At 35.4% G+C, this 14317-nt stretch overlaps 1 protein-coding gene across 4 annotated transcripts in view; it reads left to right on the forward strand.

Moving 5' to 3' along the window:
* Positions 1-14317, forward strand: part of LOC127867200 (protein FAM13B-like) — a 96630-nt gene that overhangs the window by 42041 nt on the left and 40272 nt on the right. For all 4 annotated transcript variants that reach the window (XM_052408241.1, XM_052408243.1, XM_052408244.1 and 1 more), the window contains one exon: positions 11443-11552. In XM_052408241.1, coding sequence (XP_052264201.1) covers positions 11443-11552 — 110 coding nt within the window. The remainder of the gene's footprint in view (positions 1-11442; positions 11553-14317) is intronic.

The raw sequence follows: 14317 nt of genomic DNA on the forward strand, positions 1-14317 counted from the left end.
TGGTTGATGGAAATGTGGACATTATGCACGTCATTTCATTTTGTTCCTATGTCAAGAATTCTGGTTGCTATGGCAACAAATATATATATATATATATATATATATATATATATATATATATATATATATATATATATATATATATATATATATATATATATATATATATATCTGAAAATGGTGGAGTTTCAACGGTAGGGGACTTATATTGCTTGGCAATAGTCTTGTTTATATATCATGATTGCATATGTCAAGTTTTACAAACGGGGTCTCCCCAGCTCTAACTACAAATTCAAAATTGCCGGTTCAATTACAGGCCGGTCAATCTATCTTGTTTGGGGGTTGTTGATAAAGTTATTTCTATGACCTTTCAACCCATGCGTTTTATGTGAGTTGGTTAGTTGTCATAATACTGTCATACGTAAGTGCCTTTACAACTGGTAAACCACCTTACCTAAGGAAAGTGCGAGAAGGAGAAGGTTAACAGACTTCCCATGTTTTGAATAAACAATTGTTGATTATCCCCTGCAAAGGACGGAGGAATATAGAATTGGCCTTATCATGCTGTCCTTCGGGTTGTTTCACAATTTATTTTTGGCTGGGGATATTAATTCAATGAATTTGCTTGTTTTTATTATCATAGTATTGCTAGTTAGTACATGATTTGACATATTTAAAAAACAGCAACAAATAAACAAGCTATGAACAATTCCTTTTATTGAGCTATATGTACATATTTGGAAAACATTCAGAATGATGGTTATTTTCAAAATGAGGGTCAATATATTGACTTAAGTTCATTATAGCTATCATACCTTAATAAATCATGCGTGTTTGGGGAGGGGAAACGTATGTTTGTATTTCCCTAAATGATTGTAAGCACTCACTCCATAGAGTTTTTTCTTTGACCATAATACTATAATTCATTGCTTAAACAATAATTTAAGGATGAGAAAAAAACAAGAAGATGTTAATTCAATGCTTTTTATTGAGACAGATAATGAAATATGCAAGTACTTTTACATGATGATGCAAACATACTTGCATATTTCATTATCTGTCTCTATAAAAACTCTATTTTATTATAATTTATGCAAAAGTTTGATAGGCCCAGCTGGATTATATTTAAACAAAACAGACAATTATATAAACTGTTTTAAAAACACATATTTTAAAATGAGATAATAAAATAGCTCTCTTTCACGAATGGTTTAATGTTTGATACAGTCGGGTGCAGGCAATATAGTAGGTTTATTGATTTCGATTCATGTGGATTTCCCCAGTGAACATTAGACTGTCTTAACAGTGTATTTTGCAAATTGGCCTGTAGTGGAAGTAATACGGAACCTATGATTAAGGTGATGGACTACTTTAAATGGTATGTGATAATGTATTGTTCTTGATATCAAGGAGCACACATTAAAGTAAAACCCTTAATTGTTTCACTATAATGTTCCATAAATTGTAGTTGACTAAAAAAGATGAACATTTAAATCCAGTTCTATTGGCCAGTGCGAATACATTTTATTAAAAAAACATACTTTAAAAATATAATATAAGTGATTAGAATTTATTGCAATAATTGTTTCAGGGATACTTATATGGATCAATATTGTTGATTTCTAGAATGTTCTGCAAAACGCATATTGCATGATGTGAGTGAGTCACAACACACATTCTTAAAGGCAACATTTGGCATTTTCAATTATAATGTAAGACAAGTTTCTAAGATAAAAAGTAGCATACATTCAGGGTTTTTTTACCTTATATAACAGACGCCGAATATCGGCGTCTTCCCCCACCAAACTAGGCTGGTTTTTTCCCCTTTCAGAACCAAAAATTCCCCCTAAAAAAAAAAAAAAAAAAAAAAAAAAATATTATTATTTTTTTAACCAGGTTTTACGAAGGAAAAAACTGGTTATTAGATTGGCGAATGCGGGCGGGCTGGCTGGCGGGCTGGTGGGCAGGCGGAACAAGCTTGTCCGGGCCATAACTTTGTCGTTCATTGTGAGATTTTAAAATCATTTGGCACATTTGTTAACCATCATAAGACGGTGTGTCGCGCGAAAAAATTACGTCAATATCTCCAAGGTCAAGGTCACACTTTGAGTTCAAAGGAAAAAAATAGCCATAAATGAGCTTGTCTGGGCTATAACTATGTCATTCATTATGAGATTTTAAAATCATTTGGCACATTTGTTCACCATCATTGGACGGTGTGTCGCACGAAAGAATCACCTCAATATCTCCAATGTCAAGGTCGCCACGACTAAAAATAGATTTATTTTAAAACAAACTTACAAAGGGGGTTAATTTTGTTTGTTCATTTCAAAAGTTCAGTTTGAGTTGTCTCCCTTTATCAGATTTTTTTTCACAATGAAAACCTGGTTTTGTGACAATTTTGTCCCTTGTTTTTTAATAAAAAGATGTGTCTCATGATTATAATATCTCAATTCTATTTCAATTTAATCTTGCAAAAGGTAATAAATTATGAAAAAAACTATGAATATAGTGCAAACATGTACACATGACTGTATCGTAATAATGAGAGAATAAGTAAACAAATCCCCCAAAAAGGGGAACGCCGCGAAAATTCCCACAAGCACAATTTTCCCCCAAAGTGGAAAATCCCGCGTAAAATTTCCCCCACATAAGGGCTAAAGGCCCCTTCCCCCACAACCCAAAAAAAACCCTGACATTGCAAATTAATAAGTTACAAAGCAGCGGGAAACATATTTATTCCTGCTTAAGCACATTTTCTTGATGATCCCTTTTTTTATGCCCACCTTCAAAGAAGAGGGGGTATATTGCTTTGCTCATGTCAGTCTGTCGGTCTGTCGGTCGGTCGGTCTGTCCACCAGGTGGTTGTCAGACGATAACTCAAGAACGCTTGGGCCTAGGATCATGAAACTTCATAGGTACATTGATCATGACTCGCAGATGACCCCTATTGATTTTGAGGTCACTAGGTCAAAGGTCAAGGTCACAGTGACCAGAAATAGTAAAATGGTTTCCGGATGATAACTCAAGAATGCATACGCCTAGGATCATGAGACTTCATGGGTAGATTGATCATGACTCGCAGATGACCCCTATTGATTTTGAGGTCACTAGGTCAAAGGTCAAGGTCACGGTGACCCGAAATAGTAAAATGGTTTTCGGATGATAACTCAAGAACGCATATGCCTAGGATCATGAAACTTCACAGGTAGATTGATCGTGACTCGCAGATGACCCCTATTGATTTTGAGGTCACAAGGTCAAAGGTTAAGGTCACGGTGACCAGAAATAGTAAAATGGTTTTTGGATGATAACTCAAGAATGCTTTTGCCTAGGATCATGACACTTCATAGGTACATTGATCGTGACTCACAGATGACCCCTATTGATTTTCAGGTCACTAGGTCAAAGGTCAAGGTCACAGTGACAAAAACGTATCACACAATGGCTGCCACTACAACGGACAGCCCATATTTTGTTTATTTTGTATATTAAATATTGTGTTTATGTTTAATTTTGTTGATTAATACAAATATAAGCAGGACAGGGGAGGTAATACACTAATATATCTACCTATATACAGGGGAAACAAATGCAATAAGTTTAAATTTATTGTTACAGCATTTGCCTAACTGCATTTTTGTAATGCATACTACTACTACTACTACTACTACTAGTGCTGTTGCAGCTGCTGCTGCTGCTACTACTACTACTACTACTTCTACTACTACTACTACTACTACTACTACTACTACTACTACTACTACTACTACTGCTACTACTAATCTACTACTACTACTACTACTACTACTACTACTACTACTACTACTACTACTACTACTACTACTACTTCTACTACTACTACTACTACTACTACTACTACTACTACTACTACTACTACTTCTACTACTACAACTACTACTACTACTACTACTACTACTACTACTACTACTACTACTACTACTACTACTACTACTACTATTATTATGCCCCCCTTCGAAGAAGAGGGGGTATATTGCTTTGCTAATGTTGGTCTGTCGGTCGGTCTGTCGGTCGGTCGTTCGGTCGGTCCGTCCGTCCACCAGCTGGTTGTCAGACGATAACTCAAGAACGCTTGGGCCTAGGATCATGAAACTTCATAGGTACATTGATCATGACTCGCAGATGATCCCTTTTGATTTTGAGGTCACTAGGTCAAAGGTCAAGGTCACGGTGACCAGAAATAGTAAAATGGTTTTTGAATGATAACTCAAGAACGCATACGGCTAGGATCATGAAACTTCATGGGTAGATTGATCATGACTTGCAGATGACCCCTATCGATTTTGAGGTCACTAGGTCAAAGGTCATGGTGACCCGAAATAGTAAAATGGTTTCCGGATGATAACTCAAGAACGCATACACCTAGAATCATGAAACTTCATGGGTAGATTGATCATGACTCGCAGATGACCCCTATTGATTTTGAGGTCACTAGGTCAAAGGTCAAGGTCACAGTGACCCGAAATAGTAAAATGGTTTTCGGATGATAACTCAAGAACGCATACGCCTAGGATCATGAAACTTCATGGGTAGATTGATCATGACTCGCAGATGAACCCTATTGATTTTGAGGTCACTAGGTCAAAGGTCAAGGTCATGGTGACCCGAAATAGTAAAATGGTTTCCGGATGATAACTCAAGAAGGCATACGCCTAGGATCATGAAACTTCATGGGTAGATTGATCATGACTCGCAGATGACCCCTATTGATTTTGAGGTCACTAGGTCAAAGGTCAAGGTCACGGTGACCCGAAATAGTAAAATGGTTTTCGGATGATAACTCAAGACGCATACGCCTAGGATCATGACACTTCATAGGTAGATTGATCATGACTTGCAGATTACCCCTATTGATTTTGAGGTCACTAGGTCAAAGGTCAAGGTCACGGTGACCCGAAATAGTAAAATGATTTTCGGATGATAACTCAAGAACGCTTTTGCCTAGGATCATGAAACTTCATAGGTACATTGATCCTGACCCGCAGATGACCCCTTTTGATTTTCAGGTCACTAGGTCAAAGGTCAAGGTCACAGTGACAAAAATCGTATTCACACAATGGCTGCCACTACAACGGACAGCCCATATGGGGGGCATGCATGTTTTACAAACAGCCCTTGTTCCAATAATGGTGATATATAATTCATTTAAGGACCAAAATTACAAAATAGTTGGTTTAATTAACATAGTTATGTTCCAGGGAAAGTTTATCTCAATAAATTGCAGTGAACAAGACCGATTTTAAGAAAGATGTATACTTGTTGTGGTAATTTTTTTTACATTTATTCAGATTATGTTTTATTTTGAATTGAACCTAGTCTAGATTTGAGTGCCCCATTTGTCAAATTATTTGTAGGGAAGGGAAAATTTCACTATATTGCAATTCATCAGTCCACTTCCCAATTATTTTCAACTCTTTTTTGTCGTTGATGTGTACATGCATTTGTGAATTTAACTTTTCTGTTTCTAAGTTTTGGCTGTTCGATTTTAGTTTTATTGTTCTAATAGGAATGTATAGGGATCTTTCCTTGTGTGAAAGCAACACCGCCTACAGTATCAAACAGATTTTCTTAAAACATGTCATTATTGTTCACAGTAACCACTGTAGTAGTGTGGTAAAAGATTGAAAATGTAGATTTTACCCATTTGTCTACCCTATGACAAAAGGTCTTGTTTCAGTTTTTCAATCTGAGCCAAACGTTTAAGATTATACCCTACTTTGAAAACTTGTCGGTATTAAATTTAATATAATTACAAAAAACAAATGTATGTCCACTAACCCTTATTTAATTGATTTATTTTTGCGATGAGTTAGGTGCAATACGAGTATGCTAACCAGTATCATTCCACATAATAAGTGATTGTCAAAATTTTACTTGTTCTTATAATATTGCACTTTACAGTATGATGTGTTTACTGTGCCAACTGATCATGATTGATTCAATCTTTATTCAACAACTTTTGGTCCTAAATGATTGATTCAATGTTTATTCAACAACTTGTGGTCCTAATTATGCCCCCATTCAAGAAAGGAGGTGCATTTTTCTGTTTGTTTGTAGGTCTGTCGGTCTGTTGGAAGTTCTTTCGGATATTGGTAGTTCTGTAAGTAGGTCTGTTGGTAGGTCCGTTGGTAGGTCTGTTGGTAGGTCTGTTGGTCTGATAGTCAGTCTGTTGTTAGGTTTGTCAGTCTGTTGGTAGTTCTGTGGGTAAGGTATGTTGGTAGGTCTGTAGGTCTGTTAGTAGTTATATTAGTAGATCTGTTGGTTGGTCTGTTGTTAATTATGTTGGTCTGTTGGTAGGTCTGTCAGTCTGTTGATAGTTCTGTTGGTAGGTCTGTCGGTCTGTTGGTAGTTTTGTGGGTAGGTGGGTTGGTCGGTTTGTAGTTCTGTTGGTAGGTCTGTCAGTCTGTTGGTAGTTCTGTTGGTAGGTCTGTCAGTCTGTTGGTAGTTCTGTTGGTAGGTCGGTCTGTGCCTAGACTATTAGTTTCTGCTCTTTATCGAGAGAACAATTTGACCTATACATATGCAAAACAGGTATGATGAAATTACTTGAGATGAAAGGAAGACAATTATAGATTGTGAGGTCAACAGGTCAGAGGTCAAGATCACATGGGCTAATGTGCTTCATTACAGCACAATATCTTGAGAATGCATGGATCTATGATCAGATCATTGGTGGAAATTATCTTGCATATCACATACCACCTTTGATCATTTGTATGCTGGTTGCTGGAAAGCAAAGGAAATAATGACTCCTATTTTTTTTTTAGGTCAACAGGTCAAAGTCAAGGTCACAGTGGCTTGTAACAATACATTTTTTCCACTCAATATCTTGAGAACACTTGCCTACAAGTATTCTAATTGGTATAATGGTTGCTTTGGTGGAAAGGAAAGCTTGAGGTTATCAGGTCAAAGGTCAAGGTCACAGGGGCTTGTAAAATGAAATTCACTCTAATGCTTTGACCTTTAAACATGTAAATAGCTTGCCTTGTTGCTTTTGAAGAAAGGAAGATGCCTATAGATTTTTAGGTCAAAAGGTCAGAAATCATGGTCACGTGTGCATGATACATTAAAATTGCTGCCACATAATATCTAGGCATTCTTTGGATTATATTATTAGTATGCTTGTACTTGTAAGTCTTGACAAAATATGACTGCCTTTAATTTCAAATCAAGAGATAAATTGTCAAGGTCATATTTTTTTTGGCAGCAAGTTTTTCCATTAGTTTGGTTGTTTGATGTCCATGCTTTTCAAGGGTGTGCATGCTGCTTTCAGCTTAACCCACTTAAATATTTGAAGGAAAAACTAGGTCGTTAGCTTTTTATCTATAATTTGTGTGCATGTTATACAGGGTTTGAAGTTCTCCATCCATAGTTACTTAGCTATGGGCAAATACATTGGAACCAAACTAATATTAGCTTGAACTTCTGAGAAAAGTAGGCTTTATCATACATGTCACTTGTGATGAGAAGTGCAAGAAATAGGACATGAAATAAGTTACAGTGAAAGTATCCCAATGACCTCCCAAGGACATACCGTAAAATGAGTATTATTTGTGGGACATTTATTTTAGATGATTTCACGGGTTGACAAATCCTTGAATTTCACACAAAATATTTGGAAAATGACAAAATACAAAGTCCTAAAAATAACATTCTCAAAAACCAGTCCACAAACTTGAGTATTCATGAAAAAAGAAATTAGAAAAAACAAACAAAAAATTAAATGCCTTGTTTGTCATGTGATTACCCCATTTGATAACACATAGCTATCACAATTCTTGCGATTTACATCCCTGAGTATGCTGGTTTGACTGTTCTAAGTGTACATACATAGAATTAAACTTTAGATGTATTACTTAAATTGAAATAAGTTTTCTTGTATTCTACAAAACCTAATCTGCTAAGAGCAAATCCAAGCTCGTCTTAGTCTATTATATAGGGAAATGTGTTCATTTAACTCTTTGCGTGCTGAGAAATTTGTTGTCTGCTAAAATGTCGTCTGCTGAATTCTAAAATTAGCATTTTCTTCGATTTTTTTCAAAGAATACTACAAAAATAGCAAACAGTTTGGATCCTGATGAGACGCCATGTTCTGTGGCGTCTCATCTGGATCCAAACTGTTTGCAAAGGCCTTCAAAATTCGGTTCCAGCACTGAAAGAGTTAAATAATTAAAGCAAATCACACACCTTTAAGCATCTTTATTGAAGACTTGGTCAACAATCTGTATTGAATAATTTAACAACAACTCTTCAGCCATCTGTAAATTGTTTTCTTATAAGAGTTGTATAATAAAAAAGTGTTAGTTTTTTAAAATAATTTGTTTTGTTATAATGTTGATTACCTTAAATGGTATTGTTTCAAAATTATCTTACTATGGTTATATGATATATTTGATATAATCTCCTTTATCAAGTTAAAGATACTATATATATGGGCCGGGCTGTTAAAAGGGGGTTTATTGCATGTGCCTAAAGTGCAGTCCCAGATTAGCCTGTGCAGTCCGCACATGATAATCACAGACAACACTTACCACTTTTATGATATATTTCGTTTAAAGAAGGTCTCTTGTTAGCAAAAATCCAGTTTCATCGGAAAGTGTCGTGCCTGAGTGACTTCACATGCTAATCTGGGACGACACTTTAAGCACATGCATTAAATCCCCTTTTCACAGAGCATGGCCCATACATAAGAATATCTTACTGCTGATATGACCAAGATGTTAACCTTTTGCATCTTTGCATGCTGGGAAATTTGTCGTATGCTAAAATGTTGTCTGCTGAATTTCTAAATTTAGCATTTTCTTCGATTTTTTTTCAAAGAATACTATCAGAATAGCAAACAGTTTGGATCCTGATGAGACGCCACATTCTGTGGCGTCTCATCTGGATCCAAACTGTTTGCAAAGGCCTTTAAAATTTGGTTCCAGCGCTTAATTACATTTTATTTACAATAGTACCACCTTTATGATGAAATTAAGCCATGATCATATGATGTATACGTCTCCTTATATCTGATGACTATTATATTAAGGCCAAGCTGTATTAAATCAGTCTGTAATGTTAAGCGTGTGACATTACAGCTTTACTACTTATGCTTTTCTTTCTATCACATTCTATTACTATCACATGCAAAACTGTATCAAATCCTTACAGTTTCACATACAAGATACAGCAATTTTGATATGAGCAGTCCACATTTATAGATTTAGCTTGCATGCTGCAGTTGGATTTTGTTAAGAGTTGCATCATAGTGAGTCATGCTGATTCGGATCCAGCCTATTGGTACAGCACTGCATCCAGCTTTATTGGGAACAATAGGGGCAGCTGATAAATAGCAAATAATGTGTGATTGTCATTTAATTTGCATAGTGTGTATGAGAAATAATGTCGTGGTTATAGTGACACCAAATTTGACAAGTCTGATGAAATTTGCTTTAAAGTTATAGTGAACCAAATGTGATGAAATATTGCTCTGAATTGCTTGTTTGTCTTTCTTCACTGAAACAATTTGTGATAAAAGTTTACATCACAGTGTAAAGCACACATTTTTTTTCGAAGAAATTTGGGTTGTATTTTGTATTTATGTCAGGAATTGTTATGATAAAAAGAAATATGGAAATTCTTGTTTGAAATCAGGTTTATTTGCTTTCGCAATCTTATTGTTTATAACTACTTGGTCTGCATGGATATCAGTGTAGAGGTCCTGCTTGAAAGAAACAGGTATGGGTGTGGGTGTGATAGTTTCTGTTACAATAATAGGTGAGATCTGGAAAAAGTATTCTTAATGCAGGTGCACCAAATATTGACCGTTATGCGGTGCTCTTGTTTATTCTAGTTTATTATTCATCAATGTTTTATCTGATTTGTAAAATGTAATAAGATTGTTACATATACTTGTTGTCCCCTACCCTACCGCCGTCCGCGTTGTGCTAAAACCTTTACATTTTGTTGATGTTTTGAACATTGGCTCTTAAATCAAAGTGCTTCAACCTACAACTTTGAAACTTCACATGTAGCTGCACCTTGATGAGTTCTACATGCCACACCCATTTTTGGGTCACTAGGTCAAAGGTCAAGGTCACTGTGACCTTTAAAAAAAAAAAAAAATCTGACAAGCTTTCATTGCTGAGCGTGGCACCCATTTTGCAGTGCTCTTGTTATCACATTAGCAACTCAAGCTAATAGACAACATACATGCCATACGTCCCGGATTGTCCGGGACAGTCCCGGAAATGAAGAACTTGTTCCGCTGTCCCGGAAATCTGTCAAATGTCCCGGAATTTACAAAATCCATATATACATGTACCTTATCTTAGGCTTAACTGCACCTCGAATCTGTGTATATATGCAGCGTCTCCATGACAATGCCTACCCGAATAGGCAGACTACGCTACGTGTCAAAATCGATCAATTAACAGGGGTCCTGTTATCATATTGATTGTCTCACGTTCGCGGTCAAACCGAAAAGGCGGCATTGTTTTGGTTGTTAATTGACTTATATCTGCAGCGAAACAAGAGTGTAACTAATGTGTGACTGTCCGGATTTTAAGTTGACGATCTACCGGTACTGTTTTGTTGTATTTGTTTTATTGTGATTGGTTGTATGTATTGTAAATTGATTTGAGTTGACGATCTAACGGTACTGTATTGTTGTATTTTTTATTATATAAATGTTATAAATGAATAAAGGCGTATCAACAACTACGCGTTACACACCGGTCTTAATAACAATAACGCAGTGACGTCACCATCTATGTTTAGAACGCTTACACTGAAAACACATGGCCTGTATCTAGTAACGGAACTAGTAATGTTTAATTTGACGTTAATAGATCAAGTGTATTTCGGATAGGCTTTCGAACTTTTGCAATTAACGATGCGAAACAAAACAAAACGTACCAAAAATGCATATGTCTATAAATATCGCTACATTTTATACATGTCCCGGAAAATCGGCAAAAGTCCCGGACAATTTAACACAATGTCCCGTACTTGGTCTGAAAAATTATGGCATGTATGTAATAGACAACTTAATATGTTGTGAGATTCAATCTATACCATCTGTTTCCCTTTTTCCTGCCCTTAAATTGGAAATAAATAAAACAGGAATGGTGTTAAATAAGATTATATACAGTTATTTAAGCCTTTCCCTCATAAGAAGCAAAGTAAAAATGGCTTTTGCAACCAGCATAAAACCAGAACAGCCTGCGAGTAACTCGCAGTCTGTTCAGGTTTTATGCTGTTTGCTGCTCATCAGTAAATAAGGGTTGGAAATGAACTTGAAATCAGTAAGAAAGGTATTTAGTTAAATTGAACTTTCTAAGGGACTACAAATATGTCAAAATATGTATCTAAGGGGTGATAACTCTTAAATGGAAATTTAACTTGTGTTCTTTTCAGGTTCGTGGATAAAGCCATAAAAGCAACTGTGATAGGCCACCTGTTTGGTGACGACACCTCTCTCTTGAATGCCAGCATCGACACCACAATACAAGAGGATCCGCTCAAAGGTACGCACATGTTGTGAGAATAACCAGACGTGTTATTGTTTTAACACTATTGTACAGATATACTTATGTATACACAAATATTGGGCTATGGGAGCTCAATTAATTATCTTCTCCTAAATTTGATATAAATCGGTAGTGACTTCCTAGAAATGGACGCGAGCCTTGTTTTGGGAAAAACTGGACTTAATGCATGTGCGTAAAGTTTAGTTCCAGATAAACCAACTGCACTGGCTTATCTGGAACAACACTTTATGCATTAAGCATGGTTTCACAGAGCAGACTTGAATAATTATTAACCCCCAATTAAGGGTTGCACAGATCTTGATTCCATACATTAACCATTTTTGTTTGGATAATAGTTGCCTGTTTTCCGGTATAAAAACATTTTTTTGTACTTAGGCCTCATTAAACATATACATGTACAAATGCATTGAATCATTATGGAATGGATTATTACATGGCCTTTTGTCTGAAAGGTTGATGTCATAATATTTAAGATTTACCATCTGAATACTTCATTTTAAGGGTTAGGCTGCTAAATACTGATTTATTATCTCTGCTTCTGTCACCATTAGATTATCTCATATTAATTCATTTGCCTTTGCCTTTCCCCCAAAAGCACAGGAGGTTCAGTGTTGAATTTTCTTCTTTTAAAGCATTAATTATCTGTGTATGATTAACACAGGTTAGTTTTGTATAATAATACAGGTTGTAATGACTGGTATTATACAAAATGATGAACTTGAAACAATCACTTTATAATAATCGGGAACATGATAACTTGAACAAGCTGATAAATGTCGATGTTGGTTTTAATTTGCAAACATTATCTGGCCTATTGACCATCATAATGGGCTAGATTGTTGGAGAGCCTGGTTGCATAATATTGAGGTGAGGTGTAGCACCAGCTCTCTGGCTTGGTAAACTACAGGTGAGAAACTGAGGACAACAATTTGTGGAGCCTAGCTCTAATAAAATGCATGTGGTGTTATGAATGTGCTTTAAGTGTTGTCCCATATTCTGAGGACAACATGTTCCGCTTATGTTGTGGAGGGGGGGGGGGGGGTTAAAGGAAGGCTCCTAGCGAAAATCCATTTATGGCGAAAAGTTCCTACCCTAATGAGTCTTATAAGCAATGGCAAATCGGGAACAATACTTTACGCCTATGCTTTAACCCTTTGCATGCTGGGAAATTTTTCGTCTGCTAAAATGTCGTCTGCAGAATTTCTAAAATTAGCATTTTCTTCGATTTTTTTCAAAGAATACTATCAGAATAGCAAACAGTTTGGATCCTGATGAGACGCCACGTTCTGTGGCGTCTCATCTGGATCCAAACTGTTTGCAAAGGCCTTAAAAATTCGGTTCCCGCATTGTAAGGGTTTAACCCTGTTTGAACAGATTGAGGCTCATTTCTTTCATTTTACAGTCTTGAATCATGTATGATGTTACCCACAAATGAGGTTTTCACTAGTGAGAGATTTCAGTATCAGATGTATAAATAAGTTTTTAAACAAATATAGCCATTTTCTGTATCCTTGATTAATGATAAACTTGTTGGTCAGAAAATAACATCAAATCATTTATTATGCTTGTTCATGATTTTTGTCTCAGAGGATATATTTTTACACTTATAGCAAGATTAGTCTTAAATTTATGTTTTCAGCTTGCCTGAGCAAAACAGTGTTAAATAAACTATTCTTGGAGATAAATTATGATGTATATTTTATTTTATGTTATTTGAAAATATAGCTTTAAATTTATAGTTGGTGGCTAATTTTGATGTTTATTTATGAAATGTGAAACTGTAGCTTCAAAATTATACCTGGGAATAAATAATGATATTTTATTTTATTATTGGTGAACTGGAAGCTATACAACTATAGTTTGTGATAAAGTATGATGTATGTTTTATTTTATGTGAAATGGTAGCTTTATAACTACTTTATGGTTAGTTATCTTCAACAGATTTGAGGACAATTAGATAGTGGGTATATTATGTCTGGATTGATATTGATGCTTTACAAATATTTGCAAGATATGGTAAAAGTAAGATTGATTGCACACTTTGTTTTTTATTTTATGCATGGAGTGTCTTTAAAGGGATCTTTTCACGCTTTGGTAAATTGACAAAATTGAAAAAAGTTGTTTCAGATTCGCAAATTTTCGTTTTAGTTATGATATTTGTGAGGAAAGAGTAATACTGAACATTTACCATGGTCTAATATAGCCATTATATGCATCTTTTGACGATTTTAAAACCTAAAAATTATAAAGCGTTGCAACGCGAAACGATTGAATAATTTGGAGAGTTCTGTTTTTGTCGTTAAATTTTGTGAAACTACGAAGATTGCTTATATAAGGTATAAAATACGTCGGGTAAGTGTACTCGGCGGAATAGCTCAGTAGGCTAAAGCGTTTTTACTTCAGGACTCTGGCAGGACTCCAGGGGTCACTGGTTCGAAACCTGGTCCGGGCAATGTTCTTTTCCTTTTTTTAATTTTATTCTTGATTTTTTACTGGAGCTTTTACGATCCAATGTTTACATTTTTCGATATAAAGCATTTAATGAATAAGTTAAAAAATGCCAAAATCTGTGAAAAGGCACCTTTAAGTATGGATTATTTTGTTAATTGTAAAATGGTTGGTGGCATAAATGTAATTGGAGATATATTTTCATACAATAAATTACACATGATTGCAGTGTTAAAGACATAGAGACATCATTGATTTTCATGTTGTTTTTTATGATTTATGTCTTAATTAGT

The sequence above is a fragment of the Dreissena polymorpha genome, chromosome 2, assembly GCF_020536995.1.
Source record: "Dreissena polymorpha isolate Duluth1 chromosome 2, UMN_Dpol_1.0, whole genome shotgun sequence".
Lineage (NCBI taxonomy): Eukaryota > Metazoa > Mollusca > Bivalvia > Myida > Dreissenidae > Dreissena > Dreissena polymorpha.